Consider the following 15,614-nt stretch of genomic DNA (forward strand, 5'->3'; position numbering starts at 1 on the left):
TGAGTTGTGTAAGGAATGTAATCTAAAGCACCTAATGTAGCAATGTGCAAGATAACATTTGATGAAAATTAAGGCTTAACAAATTCTGAGTCTAACCCTGAACTCTGAGTTGATTAACCCTGAGATGGGAAACAGTGAGTTTTCGGTTACAGAACATGTGCAAGATAACGTTTGAAGAAAATTAGACAACTGAACCAGTTATGTTCCACCTTAATCAGGATTCAATTGCTCGCAGCTGTGTGTCGTTAACTGGCTACGTTCTGATTGGTCAGGGCAGGTCACCTGTAGCACTTATAAACCTTTCACAGGATCACAGTGGTACCTGAGCTGTTCATTCAACATGATGGCTGTTTATTGTACTGCAGGGTGAGCAACAGTTTGTTTGTGAAGTTTTGACTGATTTCTGTTAAGTAGTTGTACTTATTCTCTGTCTGCTTTTCAATAGGGCTTTGCTGCTTGTTTTGCTGACTGGTTGGAGTTACAGCTACCCTATGAAGCAAGGTAACATATCATTGCTGTCAACATCTTAAAAGTAGTTTAATTGTTTGTCTCTCCTGATGACTTTCTCTTGGTGCAAACCCTGCTTCTGCTGGCTCTAACTGGATGTTTCCTCCTTGTGGATTTTTGGGGCTTCCTCTAAAATTGTCTCAAATCCAGCTCAGTCCAGTTTTCAGAATGCACCTCCAGGATATGCTCAAGGCTCTTCTGCAGGCCCTGCCTCTAAACAAGGTAACAAATGCTAATGTGACTTAACTGAACTAGCTAAGGGGTCTCTAAATGTCTGAACTGATGTGGGTAGTGACTGCCCATGTTTAGCAAAGGAACCTTGCAGTTAAAGTCATTGCCTTGAATTCTACATGCTAACAATGTTGTTTCTGTTCCTAGGCATCTCCTGGGCTGTTGCACCTCCCAGTCCCTTTTCTGCTGGAGCATCCACAGGACCTAGCACTCAGCAGTTTGCTGCCAGTGGACCTGCCCCTCAACCGCTTGGCCTTAGCTTTATGATCCGGCCTGACTATTTTCTTCCACAGTACCAAGCAGGGGAACTTTTCCAGGAACAGAAAAGCTTTGAGCAAGGCAACTCTGAATCGGAGAACGAAGCGCAAGGTTCCATGCCACCACCTCGTTTCTTCTATGCTGCACATCCTTCACAAGGCTTTAATGGAGGACCGGTGCCATCAGGCCTGGTCCCATATCCTTACCCTTCCTATGACTACATGTTCCTGACTGGCCCGTATCCTCCAGGCACGTATACTTACGCCACCAACAGCTTTGAGCAGGGGAGGGACAGCTGGGAGAACTCTCACTACACAAAGGCCAACTATCCCAGCACACAGCAGGCCAAAAACATCCCTTCTAGACCTCGCACAGTCAGGCAGGCGAGTACTGGGAGTGCTGGTCATGGTCTGAGTGGTGCAGCGACTGGACCACAGCAGCCCTACAGTGGAGTTGGTGTCCAAGGGTCTTACTCGCAGCTGGGTCGACACCGCCGGGGAGCGCCAAGAGCATTCATGCAAAAGGTACTGTTCTGTACTTCAGTTAGCAGGATATTTTCAGAGTTTGAGATTAACATGTTTCCTTTCCTGTCTTTCAGGTTGGCTAAAGGGCACTCTGAAGTCTTATCAATAAAGAGTTTAACTTTTATGTTTGCCCTGGTTTTCAATGTTTACTCCAAAGATGCAATACTCATCTAGCTAAAGGTCTAACTGGGTGCAGGGTTTATTAATAGTCCAGAATGTGAGCCATTTACAATCTGGCCATTGAACTACCACACATAACCCATAAAGGTACTTTATTGTCACATGTGGTGAAATTCATTCTCTGCATTTAACCCATCCCTCAAGGGAGCAGTGGGCAGCCAATCACAGCACCTGGGGATCAAATCCAGATCTGAACCAGTGCCTTGCTCAAGGGCACTGACTGGAGAACCTAGTAAATGTTTTTTTGGGGGGGGAACTGGAGGAAACTCACGCAAACATGGGGAGAACATGCAAACGCCACACAGACCTGGATTTGAACCTTCTTGCTGTAAGGCCACAGTACTAACCATTGGGCCACCATGCTGCTATAATTGCTACATGCTAATACCAATAACTTCATCCATTATGCTATGATCCACATAATTCAGTCTGCTGCTGAACCCAGTTCTATCACGACACCTTGAAGATTGATGGCACACTGTACAGCAAATGCGTAAGCTAGTGCCACTGTAGCCTAGTGTAAATGCTGGAGACAATTGGCTAACCTGGCAACACATCTGCCCTTGAGCACTAAAGCAAGGGCTTTTCTGTTTTGCATAATCCAACCAGCAGAGATTTGGAAGCAATTCTTTAAAATGGATTACTAGTGGAGAAACTTGCTTGTTTTTCCAGCACAGAACTTAATTTCTGTTTCCATTTTTTTTCAATTGCATGATTTACCACCAGGTGTCAGAAGGGTTTCTTTAAAGGGGTGATAGAATGCAAAACAGATTTCACCCTGTCGTAGTTGAATAACGACAGTTCGGTGGGTAAATGGGACATAACGTATTTTCCGGACTATAAGTCGCACTTTTTTTCCTACTTTGGCTGGTCCTGTGACTTATAGTCCGTTGTGACTTATATCAAAATATATATAATTTTACATGTTAATTCATACTGAAAACATTAGTCTACAGCCACGAGAGGGCGCTCTAGGCTTGTGACCACTAGAACGCTCCTCCTAAAGACAACTGAGGAAAGAAGATAAAAAACTGCAGGTAGTAAAATATGCAGCCCTGAAAACGGTAATCGAGCAGCAGAAAGAGTTTGAAATGAGGGAGACTGGCGAAAAGGTGACTCTTACTGCAATGAAGAAAACAAAGAAAGCTAATCGGCTAATCGCAGGCTGAAAGCGAGATGGCCAGAGTCGGGAGGGGCTCGTTCACGGTGCAGCTATGTCTCCACGCCTTTTAATACATCCATGCTCCACGCCCTGGTAGCTAGTGGTTCTGTGTGCTATTGTATAGTTCAATAACTGTTAATGTGTTACGTTTACATACCGGACACCTACCGTATTGAGCGTATTGTTCTGTGTGCTATTGTGTAGTTGAATAATGTGGTGGCAAATTTTATTTTAACCATTTGTTTAACGATATTGACCATTTATTTAAAGATTGTTTTAAACCTCCACATAATCCTGTTCCTTCCTGTAGACTTAAAGGCACCAGTGAGAGAGCTGGCCTTGTAGACTGAGCAATGGCAGAAGTTATTTTCGCTAAAGAAATTGCAGCTCCTCATTTGTTCATTTCTCGCAGATAAAGTGAAGAAGGCTATAACACTGTGTGAAGCGTATCTCTTTCTGTCTCCTGAGATAAGCAGGTGTTTAGTCTAATGTAGGAGACACAGGAGCAGAATGGAAGGTTGTAAAATCATCTGACTGTCTATGGTATTTTTTAGAAAAGTGGCAGCATGCTAAAGATATTTGAAGAGGGGTGGCTTAACGAGAGTTTCTTCACTATAAGATGTTTTGATTTTTAGGTTTCTAGTTAGGAAAGACATTTTCAGTTGTGCTGCGTGTACCTTTGAAACTGTGTTTTCTCCATTTGCAAATGTAAATAAATACTCAAAGACCAAACTTTGGTTTAATTCTCAAACAGTCGTTATTCGTTTTGATTTTATCATGAATATCACTAACGCTGCTGCTTCAAGGAAAACTTCCACCGCAATTACTCTTGTATTTATAATCTAAATAAATGCAACTTATAGTCCGGTGCGACTTATATATGTTTTTTTTCTCTTCATGACGCATTTTTTGACTGATGCGACTTATACTCCGGAGCGACTTATAGTCCGAAAAATACCGTACATAGAAGCTCAAAGTCCCACTGACACCCCTTTACTATGAAAATTTCATATTTTGAAACTGCCGCTGAAAACGGGCGAATCCCAACAAAGCTGGAAGTTGACGTCAACCTCCCAAAAACCAGAACCTTTGTCAGCCCATGGGTGTATTAAGAGAATGGTCACAACATTTACATAGGCTACACAACTGACCTGAGATCAGGTAGTACATTTACATAAGCTCCACAACTGACCTGAGATCAGGTAGTCTTCCGAATCTAGGTAGCACAGATCTCTGCTATTCCGTTACAAAATTCACTTCTGAAACTTTTTTATGCGAGAAATCAACTATGTAAAGCTCAAATATGGGCCACTTTACGAAAATGGATGGCTAATTGCAAATTTTGTCCGACTGTGTGTCGGAGTTCAGCGCCGTTGCTGCCTCGCCGCCCGACCTGCCTTCCTTCACAGACCCCGGCCTGCTCTGAGGTACTTGGAGCTCCGTTACGACTGGCAGCCCACAGCACTCCATACCCGCGCAAAGTCACCGGTTTTTGGATAATGGACTACTAAACGCTGGTGCTCTGACAGAGCGCCAGGGCCTGCAGCTCCCCTCTTCCTGCTAGCTAAATGCCTCCTCTGAAATTCACAAATATTAACTTGAAATCGGACACCGTTGTTAGCTTTATAAGACATTTAGGGAGATGTTGTATAAGTGGGGTGATGAAATTCAAACTGTAAATATACAGAAATTACGCCAGAAATGAAGCTAACTATCCGTGATTTGTAGCTAGCTACACATAGCTAGGATTGAAGGGACAGTCATAGCTAACGAAACCCTCACTGTTCACAAAAATTCATTAATTTGAAATCGGACAACGTTGTTAGCTTTATAAGACCTTTAGAGATATGTTGTATAAGTGGCGTGACAAAATTCAAACTGTAAATATAGCTAGTTATGCTGACAGCCAGCCAAGATTAACTGGAACGGTTGTAAGAGATTGCTGGTGTAACAAGCTCGCTGACCGCGCTATCACTCTCACACACGGGCCATTTAGCTAGCAGGAAGAGGGGAGCTGCAGGCCCTGGAGCTCTGTCAGAGCACCGGCGTTTAGTAGTCCATTATCCAAAAACCGGTGACTTTGCGCGGGTATGGAGTGCTGTGGGCTGCCAGTCGTAACGGAGCTCAATCGAGTTCAGAGCAGGCCGGGGTGTGTAAAGGAAGGCAGGCCGTGCAGCGAGGCAGCAACACAGGCAGCACCGGCAGCTGAACTCCAAATACCAAATAAGCCATCAATTTTCGTAAAACGTCCCATATTTGAGCTTTATATAGTTGATTTCTCGCTTAAAAAAGTCTCAGAAGTGAATTTAATAAAATAATAGCCCGACAAACAATGTATAACTTTGCAATGAGACCTGCTGTCGAGTCTCCCATGTGTTTCTATGTAGTTTGCTCAAACCAATCAGCGCGTAGCTCATTCTGAATATTCATGAGCATACCATATTTGGAAGAAAAGCTCTTGTTCCAAATAGAGCCATATTCACAGGGTAGTTAAGGGCCTAATCAAATAGCATTCGGGCAATTTTCAGCCCAACCAATGTTACATACCCCATTAGGAGACCTAAAGGAACAGTGTAAAACACCCTATATAATCATTCTATTACCCCTTTAAAAAAAAATGCATGTGTTATAAATTGAATTGGTAATCAGAATGAATCCATTGTTGAACCAGTAACTGAATTTGTGTGGCCTGATTATTTTAAGAAAATGACAGGAGTGCCTCTTATTTTTTTTTTACTATCTGTAATTTGGCCAAGTAAGACTACATTTATATTGGACAGAAGTCATTTCTAAAGGTTCAAAAATACGTTTGGATACTGCTGAATGTTCAATGAGATTACAACATGAAAAAGAAACCCCAGAATAACACAAATAAAAACAAAAAAATGTAAAGGCCTGTTAAAGGAAGGAGGTTTAACAAATGGAGGCCCCGTTTACACGAAGGGAAGACTCCTCTCATTTACACAAAAACCCAGTTTTTATCACAGAAAACGATTATTTCTAAAAACTCCGGCCAAAGTGGAGCTTTTGGAAACCTTTGTTTGCACGTTTGCATGTAAACTGAGACAATCGGAGGTTTAGGCAGCCGAGAGAGAAAGAGGATGTGATTAGTTGCTGTTGTTGCTATTGTCGGGATTCTGATTGGCAAACGTGGGTCTTGAGCTTCTCGTTACACCGCCACCTACAGGTCTGGCGTGCTCTTGACTGCAGTGACGGCATATATATAGACACGGGTACATATAAACGAACACTTTTCTGAAAACAGAGAGGTTGAAATGGAGGCCCTGTTTACAGTTTATGAAAATAGCTGGCTAAACTTAGCATGAGTTGATTTACCCTGAGATGGGAAACTGAGTTTTCGGTTCCAGAACAGCTGATTTGAGTTGGTTCAATCAACTCCGAGTGGGTTGACTCCCAAGTTAAACACGTGCACCACCTCCATTACAAAGGCAGCATGAAAGGAGCCATGATACTAGGATTCACCATGGCAACAACCAAAAATCGGTCGGCATACTTTAACCCCTGTGGAACTACTTATGCGCACATACAGTGAGTTTGAACATAAATCTTGTTTAAAAAAGCAACATGGCTGCTGCTGCAAAAGAAAGAGAATTGGCGTGGGAGAAAAATGCTGCTTGACTCAAAGGCTGTGTCTCAAAGCGCCTACTGTCACACTTCAAACACTTAGTTGTAAGTATATAGTGTTGATAACGCAAAAAAGTCAGAGCACTGAAAGTACCAGGATGACCCCCTAAAAACGGTGAAAATGTTCAGTGTGGAACGATGGACCCTACTCGCACTAAACGGGTGCCATCTGGACTACGCAGCGGAAAGGGGGAGGGACCAGGGATGTCGACCGGCAGCTGATTGGACGAACGCGTCACATGGGTCTGGCTTCTCCCGGATTTCACAACAGAGCATAACGGGCGGCTCGTTCAGAATACAATCCCGAATTTTACAAAAATAATTCACCGAAACGTGTTTCGGAAAACATTTTAAGCGAGAAATAGGCCGTGCAGTTGATGAATCTGTCTTCATTTCAGATCAACAAAGGTCAGTTTAGAAGATTTTCATCAGATTTTGAGAGGCGGCGAGCCGAGCTGACCACTCGTCATTTGTGTTTTAACGTAAATGTTCCGTTTAGGACGACACTAACCATCCAAAGTGGGAACTACGGCAGGAAGTGGTCAGTGACCATTAGCAGTATATTGACAGAAGTGTGCGGTTTGAGACACAGCCAATGTGTATGTTCCAATATAGTGTATTAATTTCATATTTAATCACAAGTATATTACTGGTGAAAACTGTTTTTCAAAAAACTGAGGCCCTGTTTACACGTAGGTGGTTATTTTTACAAACGGAGACATTTCCCTTCGTTTGTGGCCTTCGTTTACACGCAAACGGAGAATTCTCCTCTGAAACCGAGTCTTTCTAAAAACTCCGGCCAGAGTGGAGATTTTTGAAATGTTCGTTTGCACGTAAACTGAGACAAACGGAGGTTTAGACAGCCGAGAGAGAGGAAGTTAGTTAGTTGCTGTTGTTGCTGTTTTCAGGATTCTGATTGGCTAACGTGGGCTTGAGCTTCTCGTTACACCGCCACCTACAGGTCTGGTGTGCTCTTGACTGCATTGACGGCATATATAGACACGGGTTCATGTAAACAAACACTTTTCTGAAAACTGACAGCTGTGCACAATGTTATTTTTGAAAACAGAGAGGTTGAAATGTCCGTGAAAATAGCCGACCACGTGTAAACATAGCATGGATTTCATTTAGGTTCAATCCTGCTGATCCCATTCTGAGGTTGCAGCTCCATGTCATTAACTGAATTATAATTTAGAATTCATTTCAAAGGGTTTTACATAATTCGTCTGCTATTCTGTGGGACTGCTTTTTAATGGCTCTCACTAGTATGTGTCCAGGTGAACACTACAAAAGTAAAAAAAAAATATGTTTCAGAGTGAGGCTAACTTTTCTCACCGTTCTGCTAACAGCAGCTTTCCTGATACGCTCCACATCACCAGCGCTGTAAAGAAATCATATCGTGACACAGGGAATCTACCTGGATGTAAGGATATGTCCACCATGGGCGATAGATTAGTGATAAACTCTGGGAAACCAGGGCAGTTTAACTATCACTACACTGTGTGTGTGTGTGTGTGTGTGTGTGTGTGTGTGTGTGTGTGTGTAAATGCAGGTACATGCTATATATATCTGGCTGCGTCATGGTCAGAGTGATCACACATCTATAATTACTTTCTAGATGTGATGGTAAGATAGTAAGCAGAGGTAAAATAAATGGTTCAAAAACACTGAGATCATTGCTCCAAACAGGAACTATTAGGAAGAGAAGTGGGGAGGAGGAGGAGAATATTCTGAGTAGACATGTTGGGGACGAGGGTTAGGGTTAGGTTTAGTGATGGGTTAGATTTAGGGATGGGTTAGGTTTAGGGATGGGTGCTTTGATTGGAATGGGCACAAGGGGACCACTAATGTGAGAACACACTTTAAAACCTCCTTAAAAATCAGGTTTGGTTATCTAAAATGACGTCTAAATAGGACACATATATATTAAAAGCGGGTTAAACCACTAAGATATAGTAAAACTAAAAATAGATGTAAAACAACTACAACTACCTTACACCACTGTAAAATAAATACCAAATACATAGTCAAAATTATTATTCTGTCTTTTTAACACATTAAAAGAGATAATGCTATAAACAGACAAAATTGTGTTTCATGACAGCAGAAGAATCAGATATTTAAACAAAACACAAGTTGTATGTATACAAAATGTATCACTGTCTGAGTAGACTTTGCTATCTAACCTGCCTGAATCAATGTAAAAACAATTACCCCCCCAAACTAAATCACTCAGCAGGTTCACTTCACTAACCATAGGCGGCGCTAGGCTATTTTTAGGGGTGCTGAAGCACCCCTAAATATCATCTCAGCACCCCTGAAAATAAAGTCCTTATTGTGATAATGTGAGATTGTTTAGTGCTCAAAGTAGTGGCGGTTTTTGACACGGGCGAACCGGGCAGCCACTTAACTTAAAAAAATTGATAAATAATCCTCTGTGCTGCGAAGTGTTTTTCTGTTTTCTATCATTTCACTGTGTGGGGAATTGGCAGATCAGCGCCCCCAGCAGCTGCAGGCGCCTGCTTGCTGAGAGAGGTCAGCCCCCCCTACTTTCACAATGAAATGGACTAGTCCGTCCCACAGTGCGCCGCCAAAGATAAACAAACGGTGACAGGAGAAATGGGAAGTACACGGAGACGGAGAAAGACGAGTCTGAACGGTCTAAACCTTTCTGTTATGGCAATGGTCTAAACGCCAAAATGAAAAAAAGTTACCCAAGCGGCTCAAATAAAAGAAAAAAGCGAAAAGACATGTTTTCGGGAGTAGCAGGACCTTCATCAGCTCTACTTTGGTAGCCTACACAATGCATTCTCTGTTGATTAGTTGATTACATTTGCCTTCTGGTTGACAGCACAAAGGAGCGAGGAGAATAGAGAGGGAGAAGGGCAGAGAGAGCAAGATGAACAAGGTGAGAAAATGGCTAGGTAGCCTATAAGACATGTATATGGTAGGACTACTGTGTTTTATTTTCTCTTTTATTTGAAGATTATTTTCTAGTTGATTACAAAATGTTTTGTATGTGATTGTCAGGAAGGAGATAGAGGGAGAGAGGAGGATGGGGAGAGAGAGAGAAGGATGGAGAGAGAGTGGACAAAGAGAGGGACCTGGAAGAACCAGGTGAGAAAGTGGACATATATTATACGGGCAAAAACACTTAAAACATTCCATTCACATTATATTTACATATGCATTTCATGGAGGACTAGGCTCTTAAGAAAAAGAGATGTTGGGTTTTCCCCATCTGGTTCAGAGGCATTATTAGATTAGATGAAAAAGTTGAAAATCAACAGCAGAAAAAAACATGAATAATCTTGTCTAAAAATATGTTAAGGCTTATTTTACCATTCAAGGTATGTGCAGGGGCGAAGCTCCAAATTTTTTATGGGCCCCTCCCTGCAGCCAAAGCTATGAATTCTAGCATATTTTTGGGCCCTCCATCTTTTTTCACAGCAGATGCCTTGAATCTGTTGATAGTTTGTCATAATTGCATATCTCAATCTGTATATTTCTTTCCCCAAAACTCACAAGAAGTCATGATTTAAGGGTTTAAAAAAAAAAAAAACTTACGGGAGCATGCCCCCAAACCCCCCTAGCTTAACTGCTATCAACTTTTCATTAGGGGCTGAGCACCCCCAAAGGTCAGATCCTAGAATCGCCCCTGTCACTAACCCTGAATTATCACCTTTAAAATGTTTAATCTCTTCATGGTTCATAAAATAACCAGGCATGAAAACAGGTCAGGGGTGAAAAAGATGAGAAGGATATTACCCCTCTAGGGGGGTCCGGGGGCATGCTCCCCTGGAAGAAAATTTTAAATATTCCATATTTTAAAGCATCAATCTGATGCATTTTGAGATACATTTTTTGCCATCCTGGGGAGAGCTGGAGAAACTTAACTTCAGCCATGAGTCAAAAATATTATGGCCTTCTTACTAAGTATTATACAAGCCATTTCATGCCAGCCTGTCACTGGCTCTAACATTTACAGTTTATGAGGCACAATGTGGTAAGGGCACCACAAATAGCTTAATGTGGACATGCTGTCATAACTTGTCTACTCTTCCATCATGATTAACAGCCAATACAATGTTATGTAATTCAGATTTTAATACATTTTATTGGCAAAGATAACAATTTACATTACAGTTCGTAATACTCTCAGAACCAGATCTCATTTTTTCTTCTTTGCCTGGACCACCAGTGTCTCCATGGCCCACTTTCGCTGTTTTGCCACATGTCTCAGCCTCGCCCTTTTCTCTTCTTCAGGAGTCTGTTTCTTATTTCCAAAAATATTTTTTGTATTAGTGTAAACTTGTAGTTTAGTCTTATTGATAGAACGTTGGACCACTTTACCTTCAGCCTTGTCAGTCCCCTCACCTGAAAATCATCCACACATCCTGGAAAAATGATTTGTAGAGATTTTACAAAGAAGCACTAACATTTACCAGTGTTTCTTTTTTTGTGATTTACCGTTAGCTATACAAGCTAGCAGCTAACTTTAGCAAACGGTAGCGTTTGCTAATAATTTTCCACTGGAGCTTTAGCTAGCTAACGTTGCGTTCTCTCCTGCTGTGTTCAATGACTCAATTCATCAAGCTGTAGCTAACGTTAGCTAAGCCTATGTCAACAGAGCTCCTGGGTGACTTAGATATACCAGAAAATATTAAAATTATTGAAACCATCACTCACCAAATTCAGTCAGGTAAATGCTTTTAGCTTCTGATGGGTGAAGTGAACTGCTTGTAAACCAATCAGGTAATAGTATTCCCCGACCTTCCCAGAGAAAGAAACTGGTGATGCAAGGCCCTTTGCGCTAATATTTCCATGCACTCGCGTTCCCTTCTGGTACGCGCACCTGTTCGCAGTTCACTGAATCTCTGGTACCTAACCCCCCCCCTAAACATTTTTTCATTGAATGTTATGCTACCACAGTCCCTGAAATATAAGACACCAGTTGCAGCTTAGTAAATTGCCAATTAACAGGAGCGAACAAGACAGATTTTTGAATGGTAAATACGATCTGATGAGTGTGTTTAATCCTTTACCGTTAACTTTACCATTAAGTTTCTCATTAACTTTCCCATTAGCTTTACCGTTAACTTTACAGTTAGCTTTCTTGTTAACTTTCCCATTAGCTTTACCGTTAACTTTCTCTTTAACTTTACCGTTAGCTTATAGCAGATAGCAATTAGCAGATATCATGTCAGACAGCTTCGTGAGATATTTTCTAACATTAGTGTTCAAAATTCAACAGTCCTTTGGATGAGCATCAAACTAACACATTCCAATGTATTTCCAAATTTCAACATGCTTATTTGCGAAAATATACTTACAATTCAATTGTTCCTTTCCAGCTGTGTCCACGATCTTGGTTGAAAACTTTGTCCGACTTGCAGAGTTCGCAAGGTATCCTGGGTAATTTCAAATGAACGTGCCATAACGGACATCCAATACTAACATTACATCATCACACCAAGTACTCACTAGTCACTTAGTCTGTGAATTCCTAGCTAGCAGTTACTACCATAAACAAAAATGCGCTAACATGTAGAGTAGACTACTTCAGTTGGCTTACTTCAAAAGTCTGACTTACCCTTCATGTGACTCGAGAGCACAGACTCGCCCATTGTGAAAAGCTGCACGTCTTTTTTGCAGACTACAAGAGGCAACTTGTGGAGTTTTTCCCCATTTAATCCATAATTTGTATTTTTCATCTTCCAGCCAACGTTCATTGAAACGACAACCGATATTACGATTCGATATTACGAATCCCACTATGGCCACACTAAGACCCGCCCTTCAATAGCATTTATTGGCCAGGCGTCCATGCTTACGCTAGGTAACGTAACCCCATTTGTTCAGGTCCTATCCCCTGACCAATCGGGTATCCTATCCTTAACCACTCAAGGTCAAATGCCTAACCCCAACCAATCGAGCTGCTTCGTAGGGCGGGTCTTGACATGGCCATAGTGGGATTCGCAAATTTGCCTCCCGGCATGTCACACATGCACAAGCGAGCAGGATTCATTTTAGGTTCTCCAACATTTTATTTCTCCACTTTATAAACTATTTGTTGTGAAAGAAATACAGTCACAATTTCAAGCATTTTCAAGCATTTTATCAAAAATGTAAGCAATTTTCAAACCTTTAAAACACAACATCAACATTGAAACATTTTTGAGGATTTCAAGCATCTGTACGAACCCTGCCCCCCCCTCCCTCTCTCCCCTTTCTTTTCTTCAGCTGTCCTGTCAATAAAGGCCTAAAAATGCCTCTAAAAATGATCTTTAAAAAAAAACGTCACAAAAAAGCAAAACAAATGTTGGAAAAAGGCAAAAAAAACACCAGAAAAGCAACAACAATATATTTTTTGGAAAACAAAAAGAATAGCGTCCAAAAAATGCCAAAAATGGAAAAAAACCTGACTAAAACCGAGTGAAAAGTGTAACAAACATGAGCGGTGGCGGCTGCGGTCGGTACCTGGAGGGCGATTTGAGTCGACAGAAGACGCAGCGAGTCAGCAGCTCGGAGGTCTGCAGCCTGGACACTGGGAAGGTCTTTCTACACTCCTCACACTGGAGACACACAACAAGACACTGGGAAGGTCTTTCTACACTCCTCACACTGGAGACACACAACAAGACACTGGGAAGGTCTTTTCTACACTCCACTGGAGACACACAACAAGACACTGGGAAGGCCTTTCTACACTCCTCACACTGGAGACACACAACAAGACACTGGGAAGGTCTTTCTACACTGGAGACACACAACAAGACACTGGGAAGGTCTTTCTACACTGGAGACACACAACAAGACACTGGGAAGGTCTTTCTACACTCCTCACACTGGAGACACACAACAAGACACTGGGAAGAGACACACAACAAGACACTTGGAGACACACAACGAGACACTTTTCTTATTTCCTTCTTTCAGTCTTTCCTTCTTCCTTCCTTCCTTCTTTCTTTCTCTCTGTCTCGTCCCATTGTAGTGTGTGTAAAGGATCAACCAGTTGTGTGTTTAATGGTCTCATCATCTCAGTTGACTTGTAGCTGTTATATTGTCGGCTAGTTTACTTTAGAATCAAACATCAGATTTTATAAACTACGTGTGTTGAGGGATTGGTTTAAAGAAATGCAAACAACCCAGAGAGTTTTTGTTCTCCTATCCCAGAATGCATCTGTGGTGCAGCCAGACAATGCAAGACTACATTTCAACAGCAGAACAACAAAGGATGGCTTGTGTTGTTCACCTTGAGGATGTGGATTCCTGTTCCTTGTGTCCTCCTCTTCTCCAGGACTTGTGGGATTTCCTCCATGTTCTCCATGTTCCATAACCTCACCGTCCTGTCCTACAGAGACACAGGACACTCAGCGGCTCATGTTATAATGCTTCCACATCAGGTGAGTTCAGTGGGAGAGACTAGAGAGGATTTATACCTTGGAGGCAGAGAACACCAACTTCCTGTCAGCACTGATTGACACATCTGTCACCCAATCACTGTGGCCCTGTGATACAGGAAGACCAAAAGCATTAAAGATGCCTTTTATTTCAGCAGAGAGAATGTGTGTGTGTGTGTGTGTGTGTGTCTCATTCTCAGGATGAGAGTCTGGCAGAGGGACGACATATCCCAGAGTGCAACAGTCCTGTCATAGGAGCCAGACACCAGCAGGCTGGCTGTGGAAACACGACAGAAAGTCTTTTATTAGCCACACAACATAAAATAGAACTAAAAATGTGACTATTTAAGTGTGAGTCAGCCTGTTGAAATGTTCAGTCCTCTGTAGACTAGAACTCTACACTCCTCTCTTTATTTGTGGCATTTAAATTAACATTTCTATTCTTTATTTAGTGAATCAAAACATATTTGTTGTTGCATATTTTGGTCTTTATTATGAATTTACTGCTTTGCCTACACAAGGATCATGTGTTCTTAATCAAGAGTCTCCATCTGCTGGTGACTAAATGACATCACAGCATTTCCTGCTGTTTATAACTCACGTGGTGAGAGGAGAGTGAAAATGAAAGTAGATTTTGACATTGCTGAACAGAGCTGAGACGCCATTACAGGGTGTTAGATCTCTGCTGGAAAACACACGACGGGAAGATTTGAATCAGTCAAGAGAAGGGACAGGAACTCGGTGAGTCTTGTTTTTGAGACACATTTAGGGCGTTTTTACACATATCTCATTTGCAGAGGTGTCAAATGTATTCCCATTCATCACTCAAGTAGAAGTACAGATACTAGGGTTTAAAAAGACTTCTGTAGAAGTTGAAGTATCAACTCAAGCTTTTTACTCAAATAAAAGTGTAAAAGTACTGGTTTCAAAACTACTTAAAGTATAAAAGTAAAAGTAATATAAGGGGAAAAAAGTGCCATTAAGGACCAAAGATCAGTCCCCACAGGGGCCTAGTGCACTACCCCAACTCCACAAAAAAGGAAGCACTTTTTTCAATTGTATTTGTCTGTTCTGTATGTTAAAAAAGTTTATCTAAAAAAAAAAAAATACTGCTTGTGTATTGCTAAGGCCACAGGGTCAAAATGAAATGATTTATTAAAAATGTAATAACAATAACTTATTTCAGGCTGAGTCTGTGTTTTTCAGACAACAGCAGCTACAGTCTGGTGTTAGAGTCCTCTCCAGTGAAATACAGACACGCTTTTACACCGTTTAGCTGTCAGCATTTTAGCCGTGTTTACTCCAGCTGCTAGCTAACGGTAGGCTAATGTTACCTTCTGTCAGGTGTAGTGTTAACTAGCTAACGGTAGGCTAACGTTACCTGCTGTCAAGTGTGGTGTTAACTAGCTAACGGTAGGCTAACGTTACCTGCTGTCAAGTGTAGTGTTAACTAGCTAACAGGTGTAGGTTAACTAACGCTAACGCTACCTGCTGTCAGGTGTAGTGTTAACTAGCTAACGGTAGGCTAACGTTACCTGCTGTCGAGTGTAGTGTTAACTAGGTAACGGTAGGCTAACGTTACCTGCTGTCAGTAGTGTTAACTGTTAACTAGGCTAACATTATCTGCTGTCGGCTAAGTGTTAACTTAACTGCTGTCAGGCTGTCAGGTGTAGTGTTAACTAGCTGTCAGGTGTAAGCTAACGG

At 41.8% G+C, this 15,614-nt stretch overlaps 2 protein-coding genes and 1 long non-coding RNA gene across 4 annotated transcripts in view; 2 read left to right on the top strand and 1 right to left on the bottom strand.

Moving 5' to 3' along the window:
* Positions 1-292: 292 nt before the first annotated feature.
* Positions 293-1,644, top strand: LOC114552300 (uncharacterized). The gene is made up of 5 exons (XM_028572985.1): positions 293-366; positions 446-501; positions 658-729; positions 886-1,520; positions 1,595-1,644. Exons 1-5 carry the CDS (start codon positions 341-343, stop codon positions 1,601-1,603), a joined length of 798 nt encoding a protein of 265 aa, XP_028428786.1. The 5' UTR covers positions 293-340; the 3' UTR covers positions 1,604-1,644.
* Positions 1,645-10,562: 8,918 nt separating this feature from the next.
* LOC114552306 (uncharacterized) lies at positions 10,563-11,224 on the bottom strand. The gene is made up of 3 exons (XR_003692156.1): positions 11,197-11,224; positions 10,861-10,904; positions 10,563-10,783 (listed from the first exon to the last, which is right to left on the bottom strand). It is a non-coding gene; the product is annotated as an uncharacterized LOC114552306 (long non-coding RNA).
* A 3,243-nt stretch (positions 11,225-14,467) lies between these two features.
* The window catches only part of LOC114552287 (zinc-binding protein A33-like), a 13,655-nt gene continuing 12,508 nt past the window's right edge, over positions 14,468-15,614 (top strand). Inside the window, exon 1 of one of the 2 annotated variants that reach the window (XM_028572958.1) lies at positions 14,468-14,651. The gene's annotated coding sequence lies outside the window, so the exon portion shown is untranslated. The remainder of the gene's footprint in view (positions 14,652-15,614) is intronic. The other variant, XR_003692155.1, reaches the window with a different exon arrangement.

Source organism: Perca flavescens, chromosome 1, assembly GCF_004354835.1.
Source record: "Perca flavescens isolate YP-PL-M2 chromosome 1, PFLA_1.0, whole genome shotgun sequence".
In the NCBI taxonomy this organism is placed as follows: Eukaryota; Metazoa; Chordata; class Actinopteri; order Perciformes; family Percidae; genus Perca; species Perca flavescens.